Source organism: Dasypus novemcinctus, chromosome 10 (assembly GCF_030445035.2).
Source record: "Dasypus novemcinctus isolate mDasNov1 chromosome 10, mDasNov1.1.hap2, whole genome shotgun sequence".
Classification (NCBI taxonomy): domain Eukaryota; kingdom Metazoa; phylum Chordata; class Mammalia; order Cingulata; family Dasypodidae; genus Dasypus; species Dasypus novemcinctus.
In genome coordinates, this window is record NC_080682.1 from 79,923,579 (window position 1) to 79,938,677 (window position 15,099).

A 15,099-nucleotide genomic window follows, 5' to 3' on the forward strand; every position below is an offset into this window, starting at 1 on the left:
AATGGAGCAAAACTATTCAGTATGGAATAAATTTTGGTGTAAGTTGAGTCCACGTTATTTCAGCAGGGTCTTCTTAAAAGAAGCTTTGCACATAAGCTATTTCATTTTATTGCAGAGAAAAGAAATGGCAACCACCAGAAAAAAGTAAAAGGGAATCAGAAGACATGAGTTCTGGTATTGCTTCCAACACATCCAGCTATGTGATCCGAGCCTGCAACTTCTTTGTGCTTTAGGTTTTTTTCATTTATAAAATAAGGAGATAAAACTTGCATGATGCAACTTTAAAATGGACTTGCAGGAGCTACTTGGTTTTAAAATGATTTCATTATTTTCAGATGGCCAGCAGAGATTTATGGTGTTATATTTCTTGGAAAGAAGGAGGTCATGAGTGCAAAGAATACTCTGTACTCCAAGCCCAGAAACTGAATTTGGAACAAACCATTTTGATAATAGTTGAGAAGAGCCACTTACACAGTCATGGCCCATCAGAAGAGATACCTGAAAGTACAGGGGTGTTGCCAAAACTTCCACATAGAGCCCAATGTGAATTCTCAGAGGTAAGTTAGACAAAGAGAACTCAAGGGCAGATAACTTAGCTTGCCATCTTACTTGTATTAGTTTCCTAGGGCTGCCGTAAGCAGGCACCACAAACTGGGTGGTTTAAAACAACAGAAACTTATTGTCTCACAGTTCTGGAATCGAGAGCAAGGTGTCAGCAGGGCCATGCTCCCTTCGAAACCTGTAGGGCAGATTTCTTCCTTCCTGCTTTTAGCTTCTGGTGGTTGTCCAGCAATCCCTGGTGTTTCTTGGCTTACAGCTGTAGCCCTTCAGCCTCTGCATCAGTCATTACTTGGCCCTCTTCCCTAAGTCTGTCTCTTCTCTTCTTTCTTACAAATGACACCTATTTAGGGGCCTGCCGTAATTCCATGTGCAATGGCCCTATTTCCAAATAAAGTCACATTCTGAGGTACTGGTAGTTAGGGGTTCAACATATCTTTTTGGGTGGACACAATTTAACCCATAGTATTACCCTAAAGCCGACATTCTCAAAGTGTGGTCCACAGACCCCTGAGTACCCTGAGACACTTTCAGTGGGTCTGTGGGGTCAAACTATTTCATAATATAAGACATAATTTTCCTTTCTCAATGTGTTGACATTTACACTGATGGTGCAAAAGCAGTGATGAGTAAAACTGCTGGTGCCTTATCACAAATCAAAGCAATGACCCCTAAAAATATCAGTGTATTCTTAATTGCCGCACATTTGCAGTAAACAGGACCAAAAATGTCAAGTTTCACTTAATGCCCTTGACGAAACAATACAAATTGTTAACTTTATTAAATCCCTACCTTTGACTACACAACTTTTTATTATGTGTGACTAACTGGGAAAAATGCATAAAGCACTTCTACTACTAAAGTACTATGATTGTCTTGAAGAAAAGCACTTGTTAGTTTGTTGGAGATAAAAGCTGGACTAGTCACTTATTTTTAAAAAAGATTTATTTCATTTATTTATCCTCCCCCACTTGCCGCTTGCTTGCTGTCTGCTCTCGCTGTCCATTCACTGTGCATTCCTCTGTGTCTGCTCGTCTCCCTTTGCTGTGTTATCTCGCTGCGCCAGCTCTCTGCGGGTGCAGGCCGTCAGCTCTCCACGGTGTGGACCAGCTTGTCTTCACAAGGAGCCTCCCATATGGTAGACGGGAGCCCAATCTATTGAGCCACAGCTGCTTCCCTGGACTAGTCAATGTTTAATTTTCATAAAATAACATTTTCACTTGAACAAACAAATGACAGAAAAATTGTGGCTATTCAGACTTGGAAATTTGGCAAACATTTCTCAAAAATGAAGTGAGCCTGTCAGTTCAAGGAAAACAACTGACAGTATTTGTTGCCCATCCTAAAATTCAAGCTTTCTAACAAAGATTAGAAGTTTGGAAAACTTGTGTCCATTACCAAGAACTTGGCAGCTTTCAAATAATTAAAGGCTTTTCTGATGAGATTGGGAGGGATCTTAATGAATGTGATTTTTGATAATGTATAATGAAATATCTCAACATTTGGATGAGCTGTATTACTCAGTAAACTAATATTTCCCAAATGACCAATGTACAACAATTCAAAATCATGCATTGGTAAAAGATCCATTCAAAGTGCAAGGTAAAGCAATGGATTTTAATATAATGGAGTACAAGTTCACTGATGCAGTTTTATATTCCACATTGCAACTAACCTTTAGCCATTTGTAGAGTTTTGGTGTAGTATCAAAGAAGATTATTCATAATTATCTGAGAAGATTGTTAAAATACTTCTCTCTTTTCCAATGACATATATGTGTGAAATGGAATTTTATTCTTACACTTCAACCAAAACAGACATTGCAACAGATTGAATGCAGAAGCAAACATGAAAGAATCCAGCTGCCTTCTAGTAAGCAAGATATTAAAGAGATTTGCAAAATTGTAAAACAATGACACTCTTTTCTAAGTTTCTTCTCTTTAGACAAAGTAATTACTTTCATAAACTATGTTATTTATGTTAGAATAATGGGTTTATTATTAATTTACTATTACTATTTTTAAAATTAATATTTTAAAATCTCTTAGTTTTAATTTTAATATACTGAATATTAAAAAATAGAATGCAAATAAACAAAAGTGTGTTGAGCCCTCAATAATTTTTAAGCATGTAAAGGGGTACTGAAATAAAATCTTGAAAACTGCTACACTAAGATCTTGGGGGCAAAAAATGGTGTTTTGAAAGACTAATTAATAAAGGAGAAAAGGAATCACCATTTGTTGGTTTACACCATTGCAGGTAATTATCTCTGGGTTTAATGACAAAGACTGGTTAACTAGGCATCATCATCCCTGGAAAGCAAAAAGAAATTCATCTATTACCTAAGATTGGTGGAAACCACTCTCGAGAATTAACTTTCAAGTTCCTGATTGGTTCTTCCTCGTGCTCTTCCAAATGGCTCTCATCCCCTGAAAAACCTCTTTCCCTCCAAGGAAGGGCTTGGTTCTATACTTCCTGCCCAGTATTGGCCATCATGACTTGCTGTATGTTAGAAATATGCCTCCCAGTTCACAGCTAACATTACTCTGAGTTCAACATCTAGTACATAATAAATCCAGATGCTAAGGATCAAAGATAAACATGTCAGGTTTTGTCTAGGAGGACTTAATCTGTTGGGAAAGAAAGACTCTTGAAAAAATAATTACAGTATAATGTGATAAATGCTGTTCAGCACATAGTGATCAAAGTTGTCCAACAAAATGTTGCAACACATCTGACAATGCAACATAGCTATCTGACAATGGGCTGATCCTGGGGGGATCTGGAACATGTCTGTTTTATTTATGAAGAAATGCCCAAAGACTCCACAGAAATTCCATATAGATTTGTACTTGAGTTGGCTCAAGGGCCCACCAACAATGTTTTTAAATCTTTTCATTCTTTTTAAAAAAAATTCTGGGAAATGACAGTGGCAAAAGACAGTAGAAAAGAGCAAGAAGGTCCTTAGGATTACAAAATATGAATAATGAGTCCCTAACATTTTATTTCCCTGGGTAAGTGGGTGAAGGCACTGGAAAAAATTGTTTTCCATCATCCTTCTTCCAAGTGGGTTTTTTTTTTCCCCAGGCAGAGAATCCAAGTTTGCTCATGCAGGTCTCCCACATTAGCTTAAGCAGATCAGTACTGAATCCCAGAGTAGGAAAACTGAATGACTAAGAGGCTTCAAAGACCCCAAGCTTTGATACATGTGGGCAAATTAAACAACAGGGTCCTTGCTTGCCAGGAAATGTTGGAGTCCCCTCTGGGTGGGCTGTCTGAGGGCCATGGAGGGTTCTGGTCTGGTCTGGGTCATCTGAGGCCCCAAGCTGGTGCCCTTCTCTCCCCTTTCCTTTGGGGCCTAACCCAAATTTCTCTTTTTAATCTTTTTCTCCCAGTTACACTCTTTTCTTCCAGCTATAGCTATGCCCAAGTGAAATGAACAAGAACAAAAGAGACAATATACAGAGATAGCATGCTTGTGCCACACACAGGCAGCCTGCCACACAGATTTAGAGAGAATGGGCAAGGCAATCCAAACCAAAGGCAAGACAAGAAGCCTGGGAGTTTTGAACCTGACAATTGGGATTTGAATCTTGTACTCACTACTTGACTATGGATAAATTATGAGATCTCTCTGGTGCTCAGTGTGTTCATCCACATAAGGTGATTTTGAGAAGTAAATGATATAACACTGCTTGTTATATCATAAAATGCTTGTTGCACAGTAAGTCCACTATTCATATTTATATTTTGCATGTCTTTTTATGTAATTATTTGTAATGTCTATCTCTCCTGTAGCCTCTGAGTGGCATGGGGACATAGCTGTGTCCTTTTTTTGTTCACTATTATATCCCCAGTGCTTAGCATAGTGCCTGGCACATGTTAGGCATATGTTGAGACAATGGTATGATAAAAGGGAGTTGGTAGGGACCTGATTGAGGCTCTAATGCAATAGCAGCTTTGGAATCCTCTGACAACTCTCATTGATTGGCATTAGCTGTGGGGAGTACTGTGTAATAAATGATTCTAAGGCGACATTGGAAATCAGCCAGGAAAGTGCATGCTGACTGATTTCCAAGGCCTGCCATGGGTGAGGATGTTGAGTATTTGTTGACCTTGGTCTGTGGAGTCAAGAGCAGGTTCCTTCACCAGCTATTTCCAGCATAAATAGGTCTGTTGTGTAATTCATGGATAGGACCATTTTGGGAGAACTGAGGTTATCAAATGCCTGAAATGAAGATAAGTAACATGACTTCAGGAACATATTTTAAAATCAAAGATAAGAAAATACTTAGTCCACAGTTATGCAAAGAAGATAAGAAAAAATAGTATTATCATGTCTGTTTCATGTCAGAATTTGCTTACTTAGAATGTGTGTTTCATGAACAATTGAGAAAAGGGAGGATACCTAGTACTAATATCAGCAAGTATTTCCCACAATCCCACAGACCTCTGCAACGTGTTTTCCCCCAAACCATCAAGTAGCTACATTACTCACGAGGGTAATCCTTTGGATGCATCTTCTCAGACCAATTCCCATAAAATGTGAGCCTGTACTTGGCGGTTCCACAGGCACAGCAGTCTAAGATCGGCTTGTCAGTTACCCCATCAATGGTGGAATCTGAAAAAGAGTCAGGAAGGTCACCAAATTAGGAGCAAATACAGGCTGTTTATAGAGCAGCATTCTCTCAGTCTCATCCTTAACCCTTGATTAAGAAGACCCAGAGCCTCACTCCAATCAAGATGACAAAGGGAGATGCTTCAGGACTCTGTCTCCGCAAAGAAACTTTGAACATCCATCAAGAACTGGCAGGAACATCTTTCTCAAGCTCCAGTAGGAAAAGACTGCAGTAACAAAGCAGGCACCAAATCAAGAAAAATGCTATTAAAAGCATAGGACTTTTTGACACCTTGGCTGCCCCACCCCCACCCCCCGCCACTTGTCAACAGCTTGGCACAGAGCTGGCCCAAGTTCCCAGTACAGATTCCTGGTCCCAGTTCCAGAGGGAACGGAGTAACCATGGTGCACATACTGGGAGAATGTATGTCTGGCCCAATCTGTCTGGTGGTGGCTTGACAGACTTGCCATCCCAGTAGAGCAGTCAAGTGGCTGCCTGGGGCAAGGGATTTCTGGCTGTTGGGCATACATTGCAGTGCCTGGGACTATGAGGAAATTGTTTCCTAGAAAAGAGGGGACATTCATGCCAGTGTAAACATGTACATGCCTGAGACAAACTGTATTCACAGAAAGGATCAGGGCAGCCTCTACACTTTGTCCTCAAGCTAGTCTCTAAACTCATTGTATGGATAAGCTCTGAAGGAGAGTCCTGCACAGGTCCATCTATAAAAACTGGAAAAGGTATTTTCTTTCTTTCTTTTTTTTTTTTTTTTTGGTCTTAGTTCCTGGCATTCAAGGAAAGCTCTGTCATAAAACTAGATGAATACAACCTTAAGGAGCAGATGCCTCAGCATTTAAATTCTAGCAATAACACACTAAAATATCAAAATATCCAGGTTTCAACAAAAATTTCAAAATATACAAAGAAACAGAAGTGATGGTCCAGACAAAAGAGAAAATTAAAACTTTAGAAACATTTAATGAGGTGAACCAGACCTGGGACATAACAGACAGAGAATTTTTAAAACTTGTTCTAAATAGGCTCAAAGTGCAAAGGAAAACATGGACAATGAAGCAAAAGCAATTAGGAAAACAACAGGTAAACACAAAGAGAATATCAATAAAGAGATGGTAATTATGAAAAGGAACCAAAAAGAGATGAAGAGCACTATAACAAAAATTTAAAATTCCCAAGAGGGGTTCGACAGCAGATTGGAGCCAGCAGAAGAAAGAATCAGTGAATGCAAAGATAAGACAATTTAAACTATTCAATTTGAAGAGCAGAAAGAAGAAAGAATTAAGAAAAGTGAACAGAGCCTGAGGAACCTGTGGGACACCATCAAGCAAGCATACCAATTTACACATTGTGGGAGTCCCAGAAGGAGAGGAAAGAGAGAAAGGCATAGAGAGAAAATTCAAAGAAATAATGACTGGAAACTTCCCAAATTTAAAGAAATACATGAATATACACGTCCAAGAAGCTCAAAGAACTCTGAACAGAATAAACCAAAATAGATCCATACTGTACTATATAATCAAACTGTCAAATGCCAAAGATAAAGAGGGAATTCTGAAAGCTGCAAGAGAGAAAGCTGCAATGTGTAACAAACAAAGCAGCTTTAATGAGATTAAGTGCCAATTTCTCATTAGAAACCATGGAGGCAAGACAGCAGGGAGATGACATATTTAAAGTGCTCAAAGCAAAACACTGTCAACCAAGAATTCCTTTTTTTTTTTTTAAGATTTACTTATTTATTTTATCCCCTTCCCCTCTTCCCACCCTGTTGTTTTTGCTGTCTGTGTTGTCTTCTCTTCTCATTTTCTCTCCTCTAGGATTCACCAATTCGATCCTGGAGAGCTCTGGTGGGGAAAAAGTTTCTCTCAATTGTGCCACCGCAGTTCTTGGTTTCTGCTGCTCTTCACCTTGACTCTCCCCTTGTCTCTCTTTTGATGTGTCATCATCTTGCTGTGCAACTCACTTGCGTGGGGCACTGGCTTACTATGCAGGCACTCACGCGGGCACTTGTGTAGGCACTGGATCACCACGCAGGCACTTGCATGGGCACTGGCTTGCCATGTGGGCATGCTTCCTCTTCTTCTTTTTCACCAGGAGGCCACAGAGATAGAACCTAGGTCCTCCCACATGGTAGGTGGAAGCTCTATCACTTGAGCCACATCCTCTTTCCCAAGAATTGTTCATCTGGCAAAAATGTCATTCAAAACTGAGAGAGAGATGAAGACATTCCCAGATAAACAAAAACTGAGAGAGTTTATCACCACTAGACCAGCCTTATAAGAGATGCTAAAGAGAGTTCTGCAGGTTGAAAGGAAAGGATATTTGACAATAGATCAAAGCCACATGAAGAAATAAGAGTCTTTGGTAAGGGTGACAACATAGGTAAGTATAAATGCCAGTACTATTGCTTTTTTGGTTTGTAACTATACTTTTACTTCCACCAGGACCTAAAAGGCAAATGCATAAAATGTAAGGCTAAATCAGTTGCTTTGAATTCATAATATATAAATATGCAATTGTGATAAGAACTACATAAAGGAGAGGGGACAGAGAAGTATAGGAACACAGTTTGTGTATAACATAGAAGTTAAAATGGTATCTAAGCAGACAAAATTGTTATAAATTTGGGATATTGAATTTAAGCCCCAAAATAACTACAGAGAAAATATTAGAGAATATGGAAGCTCATAGATACAGAAATTAGAGTACAGGTTGCTAGGGGCAAGGTGCAGAGGGAATGACAAATTAATACATAGGAGTAGGGTTTTCTGGTTGGGAAGATGGGAAAGTTTCAGTAATGGCAGGTGGTGAGTGTACTGTAACACTATAAATATGAGTAATCCCACTGAATGATGTGCTTGGAAGTGGTTGAGCTGGGAAAGTTTAAGGTATATATATATATGTGTGTATATTTCCATAATTTGGAAAAAGGGAAAAAAAGTATAATAGTAACAAAGAGACAATGACTATTAAATGCAATACATTATCCTGGACAGGATCTACCATGGGCAAATAAAAGGCTCAGAAAGGCTTTATTGGAACATATGAAAAAATTGGAACATAGACTGTAAGCTTTATATCAATGCAAAATTTTTTGAACTTCATGACTGTACTTAACATGGTTACTTAAGTGAACATCCTTGTTCTTAGGAAATTGTACATGGTGGTATTAATAGTTCAGGAGCATGATGACACAACCTGGATCTCAGAGACAGCCAAAGTAGATACAACACCATGTAGGGTTGCTCCTGAGGGCTAAGGAGACACCCAGGTCCTACGGTCATGGCAAATGGCTCTGGAGTTCAGTGCTTTGCCAGTGGGTCCTGCTTTGGAATTTGTGCTCCTGAGTGTGATGGAGTTTGACTCAGATGTGACCTCTCTACACATGCCTCTTCTGTCACTTTTACTGAACCTGTGGTTGGCACTGGGGTTGGTGTATGCTCAGGAGATTTTCATCTCTGGACTGCCATGTGCCAGCTGGGCCCTGAGCTTCAGCAGAGTGGCAACACCTACTCTCCGGTTTGTTGTACTTACCTAGGTCAGCTAACAGGGAGATGAGGATGGTCAACCACCACACCAGGGAAGTGAGGGCATCTACAACTGCAAGCAGGAGCCATGTGGGATCTAAGCCCCCTCTTGATTTAGAAGTGGAGTGGACATCACCATCCCAGGGTCCTCAGGATGGAGGAATAAAATATGGATTAGAGTGGACTTACTGGTATTCTACTATAAAATTATTGTGACTCTAGCAATGGAAGAAATTGTATCATTGATGTGGAGACAGTGGCCATGAGAGTTGCTGAGGGTAGAGAGAGGGAAAAAAAGTTGTGATATGGGGACATTTTCAGGACTTGGAGTTGTCCTGAATGATATTGCAGGGACAGATGCAAGACTAATCCTGCCATAACCCACTGAATGGACTGGGAAGAGTATAAATTACAATGTAAGCTATAATCCATGCTGTGTAGCAATGCTCTAAAAGGTATTCATCAAATGCAATGAATGTGCCACACTGATGAAAGAAGTTATTGATGTGGGAGAAGTGGGGGTGGGGTGAGGTGGGGAGTGGGGTATATGGGAACCTCAAATTTTTTAATGTAACATTTTGTGTGATCTATGTATCTTTAAAAAAAAAAGACAATAAAAATATTAAATAAAAAAAAATACCCAGGCAAAAAAAAAAGTGTTCAGAAAATGAATTGATATATAGACAGATAGATGAATAGATAGATGGATTGATATGTTGATGGATACGGTAAAATGATATGGCAAATGTAGCTAACAGTTAAAATTGGTAGATGTGGCTATCTGGAAGGATAGGGGTATGCTGGAGTTCTCAGCATGGGGCTTGTATTATTTTTGTAAGTTGTCCTGTAAATTTGAAAATATTAATATTTCAAAATAAAAAGCTTTAAATTAAAAAAAAAATAGTGGAGAAATTTCCCTAGCTGTGGTCAGAGAAAGAAGCAAGCAGTCTCAGACAGATGCAGCTTTTCAGAGGAAGGGGGCTTTCAGCCAAGGAATGCAGGTGGCCTCTGGAAGCTGGGAATAGACAGACAAGGAAATGGATTCTCCCTCAGAGCTTCCAGAAAGAAACGCATCCTGCCAACACCTTGCTTTTAGCCCAGAGAGATCTGTGCCAAACTTCTGACCCATGGAACTAAAAGATAATAAATGTATGCTGTTTTAACACCCCTGACACCCATAAAAAAAAAAAAAAAGACCCAGAACCTGGTCAGCACTTTGGGCTGTAAGGGATTTTGTATACCTCTAAGTTTGGTAACTATATTTCACAAGTGAAAAAAAAAGGGCAAACTTTTTCTCTAATAACTTGAGGATATCTATGGGACCATTAAGGCAACATATGTGAGATGGGGACTACCTTGGGAAATCAGGGGTAAAATTTGTCCTCAGTCTTCTCACCACCATGACTACCACCAAAGGATTTCTCCACCAAATTTTTTTTTTTAAGATTTATTTATTTTATTTATTTCTTCCCCTTTCCCCCCTCCCCCCCATTGTCTGCGCTCTCCGTCCATTCACTGTGTGTTCTTCTGTGTCCCCTTGCATTCTTGTCACCGGCACTGGGAATCTGTGTCTCTTTTTGTTGCGTCATCTTGCTGCGCCAGCTTTCCATGTGTGCAGCGCCACTCCTGGGCAGGTTGCACTTTTCTCACATGGGGCAGCTCTCTTGTGGGGCACACTCCTTGCACGTGGGGCTCCCCTACACAGGGGACACCCCTGCGTGGCAGGGCACTCCTTAAGCGCATCAGCACTGTGTGGGCCAGCTCATCACATGAATCAGGAGGTCCTGGGTTTGAACCCAGACCTCTCATATGGTAGGCGGACACTCTATCAGTTGAGCCAAATCTGCTTCCCTCCACCAAATTTTAAGGATAATATGCATAGGTGTGTTTTTCACTAAGAAATATTCTCTGGGTCCAAATAGTTGGTACCAGAAGGAGCTGCTTTGAAGGAGAGTAGCAAGGACAAGTACATAGAAATAAATAACAGCTGAAAATTAAAAAAAAAAAAAGTTATGTATATATAGTCACATTGCTTCTTATCAAACTTTTAGAGATTTTACTAGGAGGAGTTGGGGTTGTGGGAATATGTTCATAAGTTCGGATTTCCTTCTGGGCATAGAAGCTGCCAGGAAAAACTTAACAAGATTCCCTCCCCGCTCCCATTTTTAGCTGTGAATAGCTGATAAATAGGGAAAGAGAGATTGCATGAATAAATTCAGTATGTCTGATTGTCAAGCCCACATCCCTAACCGTGCATTTTTTAAAAAAGATTTATTTATTTATTTCTCTCCCCACCCCAGTTGTCTGTTCTATGTCTATTTTCTGCGTGTTCTTCTTTGTCCGCTTCTGTTGTTGTCAGTGGCACGGGAATCTGTGTTTCTTTTTGTTGCGTCATCTTTCGTGTGCGGGCCTTTCCTGGGCAGGCTGCACTTTCGGCTCTCCTTACAGGGCGCACTCCTTGCGTGTGGGATACCCTATGCGGGGGACACCCCTGCGTGGCACAGCACTCCTTGCACGCATTAGCACAGCTCGTGGGCCAGCTGCACACGGGTCCAGGAGGCCCAGCGTTTGAACCGCGGACCTCCCATGTGGTAGACGGACGCCCTAACCACTGGGCCAAGTTAGCTTCCCCATAACTGTGCATTGTTGCTTTTAATCTGTTCTGCTTCTTGCAAGATGAAAACAAACTACAGACTCAATTTGCTTTGAATGCTGTTTCTTCAGTTACCCTAACAGTATTAACAAATGTTTTTTTTTGCCAGTTGGACATTTTTTCTTAAATATTATACATAGAGCAGGGACAAAGAGTATGAATATCTTTTTGAGTGTCAGGAAGAACATTTTAAGTTTTTCTTTTGGCAAACACTGCGCTCATTTGGTTTAAATATGCAAAATCAATGACGGAGGAAAGAAGTGAATTCTGCGTTGCAAGATGCAGACCAAAGTATGAAACCTTGTAAATAAGAACTATACTGTACTGAGTTCTTATATGTGCCAATCCCTTCCCATATTTTATTTCATTTAATCCTAACTGTCCTAGGAGGTAGATAGTTTGATTATCTCCATTTTATAGATCAGTAAATTGGGGTGATTAATTAACTTGCCCTAGGTGAAAGGGTTAGGAAGTGGTGCAGGCAGAACTGGAGCCCAGAGCCGCTGTTGTCAATCTCTGTACTATACTGCCTCCAGAAAGACATTCTCTGGCTAGGTTTGCATAAACACTAAAGAGCAAAAAACTTTTTTTTTTCATTCTGTGTTTCCTTTTTAAACGAAGAAGGGATCATCTCAATAGCTGCCTATATAGCTCCAGGATTTCTAAATAGCTCCCAAAGAAGAGGGCTGAAATTACCCAAAGCAGAAGTCATTGTGTGGCCACAGTGTCTATCCTCGAGGGATACCAGAGTTAGGGACAGGCTGTCAGCTTTGCTTACTGGGTGAGCCACTTTGAAAGTTAGAGGGACAAGACCCATTGAATGTACTTCAGGAAAGGTAGCATAAATCAATAATTCCTGAAGAGGTCATTGTTTGCATTCCTATTATGCTCAACTATCATGTTAAAAAAAAAACCCACTTCGTTTTGAAAAAGGGATTCAAAACTAAGAGAGACATTCTGGGGCTTCCATTGTAACTACCAGACTTTGTTAAATGAGGCAGCAATAATTTCTGAAAAAACCCAAATAAGGCAGACTGATAGTTTGACCTTACTAAAAGGGCTTCATAGGTAGTAAACTTAAAGATATTCCCAAGGGCTGAAGGGAAGACACTTAAAATAAACCTTCTGGAATTCCAAAGAAAAATAAACTTCTATTTAAAGAATAAAATTTTAAGTTTGAAAATAAAAACGGACATACACTTTCCTATTGAGGAAAAGTCCATTAGGAAATGAATCAGGTTTTCAAAGGGCATTGATCACAAGTGTTAACTTACTCCTCTTCTCCCAAGAACTGCAGAGTCTGAGAACAGGTTACCTGAGGCCATGGAGCCGAGCTTCCCTTGCTGCCCCGTTTCTACTCTTAATCCACTAACTTCCTTTCCACTCTCCTCCTTTATTCTTTGTTTTCATCGCTTTTTCTTTCTTACCTCATTATCCCTTCTCTGCTTTTCCTTTCATCTTTCTCTCTCTTTGTCTCTGCCTTGATTGTATATGACATGGTTTTAAAGTATGTATGTATATGAATGCATTTATTATTCATCACATTTGGAAAAATATTTTATTATCATTATTTATAATTATTTATTTTATGTTTCTCTGATCTTAATTGTGAGTAATGTGTTATGTTTCTTTTTTAAAAATCACAGAATGCCATCGCTTTTTTATCTATGCGGCTTTTCATTTTTCCCCTGTGGATTAGTGGTTTCAGTTGGGAAAAAAATAATAGATACATGTTTCTCTCTCCTCTTCCTTGGTAGATTTGATTTGAGTTAACAAGGAAGCAAAGAGCATAAAGACCTTAAGGAAGAAGCTAGAGATAATTAAGTGGGCATGCACATTAAAAAAAAAAAACAAAAAAAAAAACCTTTGCCCTCTGTTTATACCTTATAGACTTTCTTAACGTGATCTGTTTTGCTCACTGATGGATTTCTATAACTGCACCTCATAACCCCAGGTCCTGCTGGGCCTTTTTTTGCTCACCAAGTTGCCGAGAAAAGCAGTCTTTTTGTATAGATGCTTGCCTGGTCATTTTGATAGGATCTCTACCTCAGAAGTGATAACTAATAGAGACTTGACATGCCATCTATTGACACCATATTTGCAGAATTTTAGCACATTCAAGCTTAGGTAAGGCTTCAAATAGTCACATCAGGATTGAGGCTTTGGACAGTATGCTTTAATAATTATTGTCAGCACATGGGGACATCAGTGAAGTGTCTCCTAAGAATCCTCAAATCCAGGAAATAAGGTTGTCCTCTGGCAGGCAAACTCACAAAAACATACCACAGCGGCTGTGGTTAGCTGTTTGCAGCCATAGACCAAAAGATGGCTTTTAAATGTGCTAACCCAGAACACCCTAAACTAAGCCATGGGATCTGGATGGCATCTCAGGGAGGGCAGGGCAGAGACGTGATTGCCCTTCAGGAACCAAAAGCCTCATCGGTTGAGATGGTTGGATGCTCCATTTTTTGGAGAAAACCTGAGCAAACATAAGGATCAACTGAACACAGGAAAGTAAAGCCCCAAAAGCCACATGTGGGGGTACCCTCCCAGAAGTCAACCAAGGCACTGGTCAGTAGGCTGTGGTGCTCTGGCCCTAATGCAAACCACCCAGCTCTCTCTGTTTCCATGCTCACCAAGCTATCTTCCATTTTGGACCTAGTTTCTGCTGTAGCTTCTCTTTTGGGAGACAGTACATTGCTCTGCCAAAGGCAACAGCACAAGCTACTGAACTGGGAGACAGTCTCTTTGATAGAAGTGATTAAGGGCACTGGCTCTGGCGACAGCCAGCCTGGATTCAAACTCTACTCTCTATACCAGCCATATAAGCGAGCCACTTAACTTTTTATGTTGCTATAAAATAGGGATGATATAATAGTCTCTACCAAATAGGGTTGTTGTACAGATTGCATGGTTAATATACATGAAGTGTTTAGAATAATGTGTAGCAAGAATTTAAAAAATTATTGGTTATTATTATTTTCCCAAAAGACCTTTATAACCTTTCCTTTCCTTAGCTTATGATATACCAGAGTTGGAGAGAATTATTTGTTCTAAAAGCACTAATCGCTCCAAATGCAAATATAAGCTCTGCAAATATGAATAGAAATGAGATAGTTAAGATGTATAATGATAGAACTCTTTTTATTTTTATTTAGTTCTCTAATGACTTCTAAATACATTCAGATTTTAAGGGTCTTAATTTTTTATGGTAGATTAATAAACTTTCTGATAGAGATAATACTAGTGAACACTTACATATGTTCCAAGGAGGCAGGATACTATTTTAATATATTAAACTGCAAGTTCACATAGCTAGAAACGGCAGAGGGAGGATTCAAATCCGGGCCTGATCTGAATCCATGCCCTTGCCTAACCTCTCCACTCTACTTGGAATCTATGAGGCTTGTTAAAATGCCTTGCACCCAAGGAGAGAGAGTTGATGAGCTTGCGGACCTAAGAACCAGATTCTGGACTGCAGTGAAATCACAAGGTCAATACTTCCTTGGTATTCCACTGGCCTTCCCTGGAGAAAATCCCCCCATATTGCCTGGGAACCACACAAGTTCCTGCTGCAGTGATTATTCCAGAGAACCACAACGGACTTTTTAAAGGTACACAATTGTGTAGTCCTTAATTAAGTTCTGTGAATTATTCCAAGGAACCTCTTCAAAATAATCACTGCTTCACAAAAATAAGAAGACAACACCAATATAAGGTACATTAT

At 39.8% G+C, this 15,099-nt stretch overlaps 1 protein-coding gene across 1 annotated transcript in view; it reads right to left on the minus strand.

Annotated features, from left to right (window-relative positions):
- SPON1 (spondin 1) overlaps positions 1-15,099 on the minus strand; it is a 342,316-nt gene that overhangs the window by 176,977 nt on the left and 150,240 nt on the right. The window contains exon 5 of the mRNA XM_004472523.5: positions 5,057-5,179. Within this exon, the coding sequence (XP_004472580.1) occupies positions 5,057-5,179 (123 nt within the window). The remainder of the gene's footprint in view (positions 1-5,056; positions 5,180-15,099) is intronic.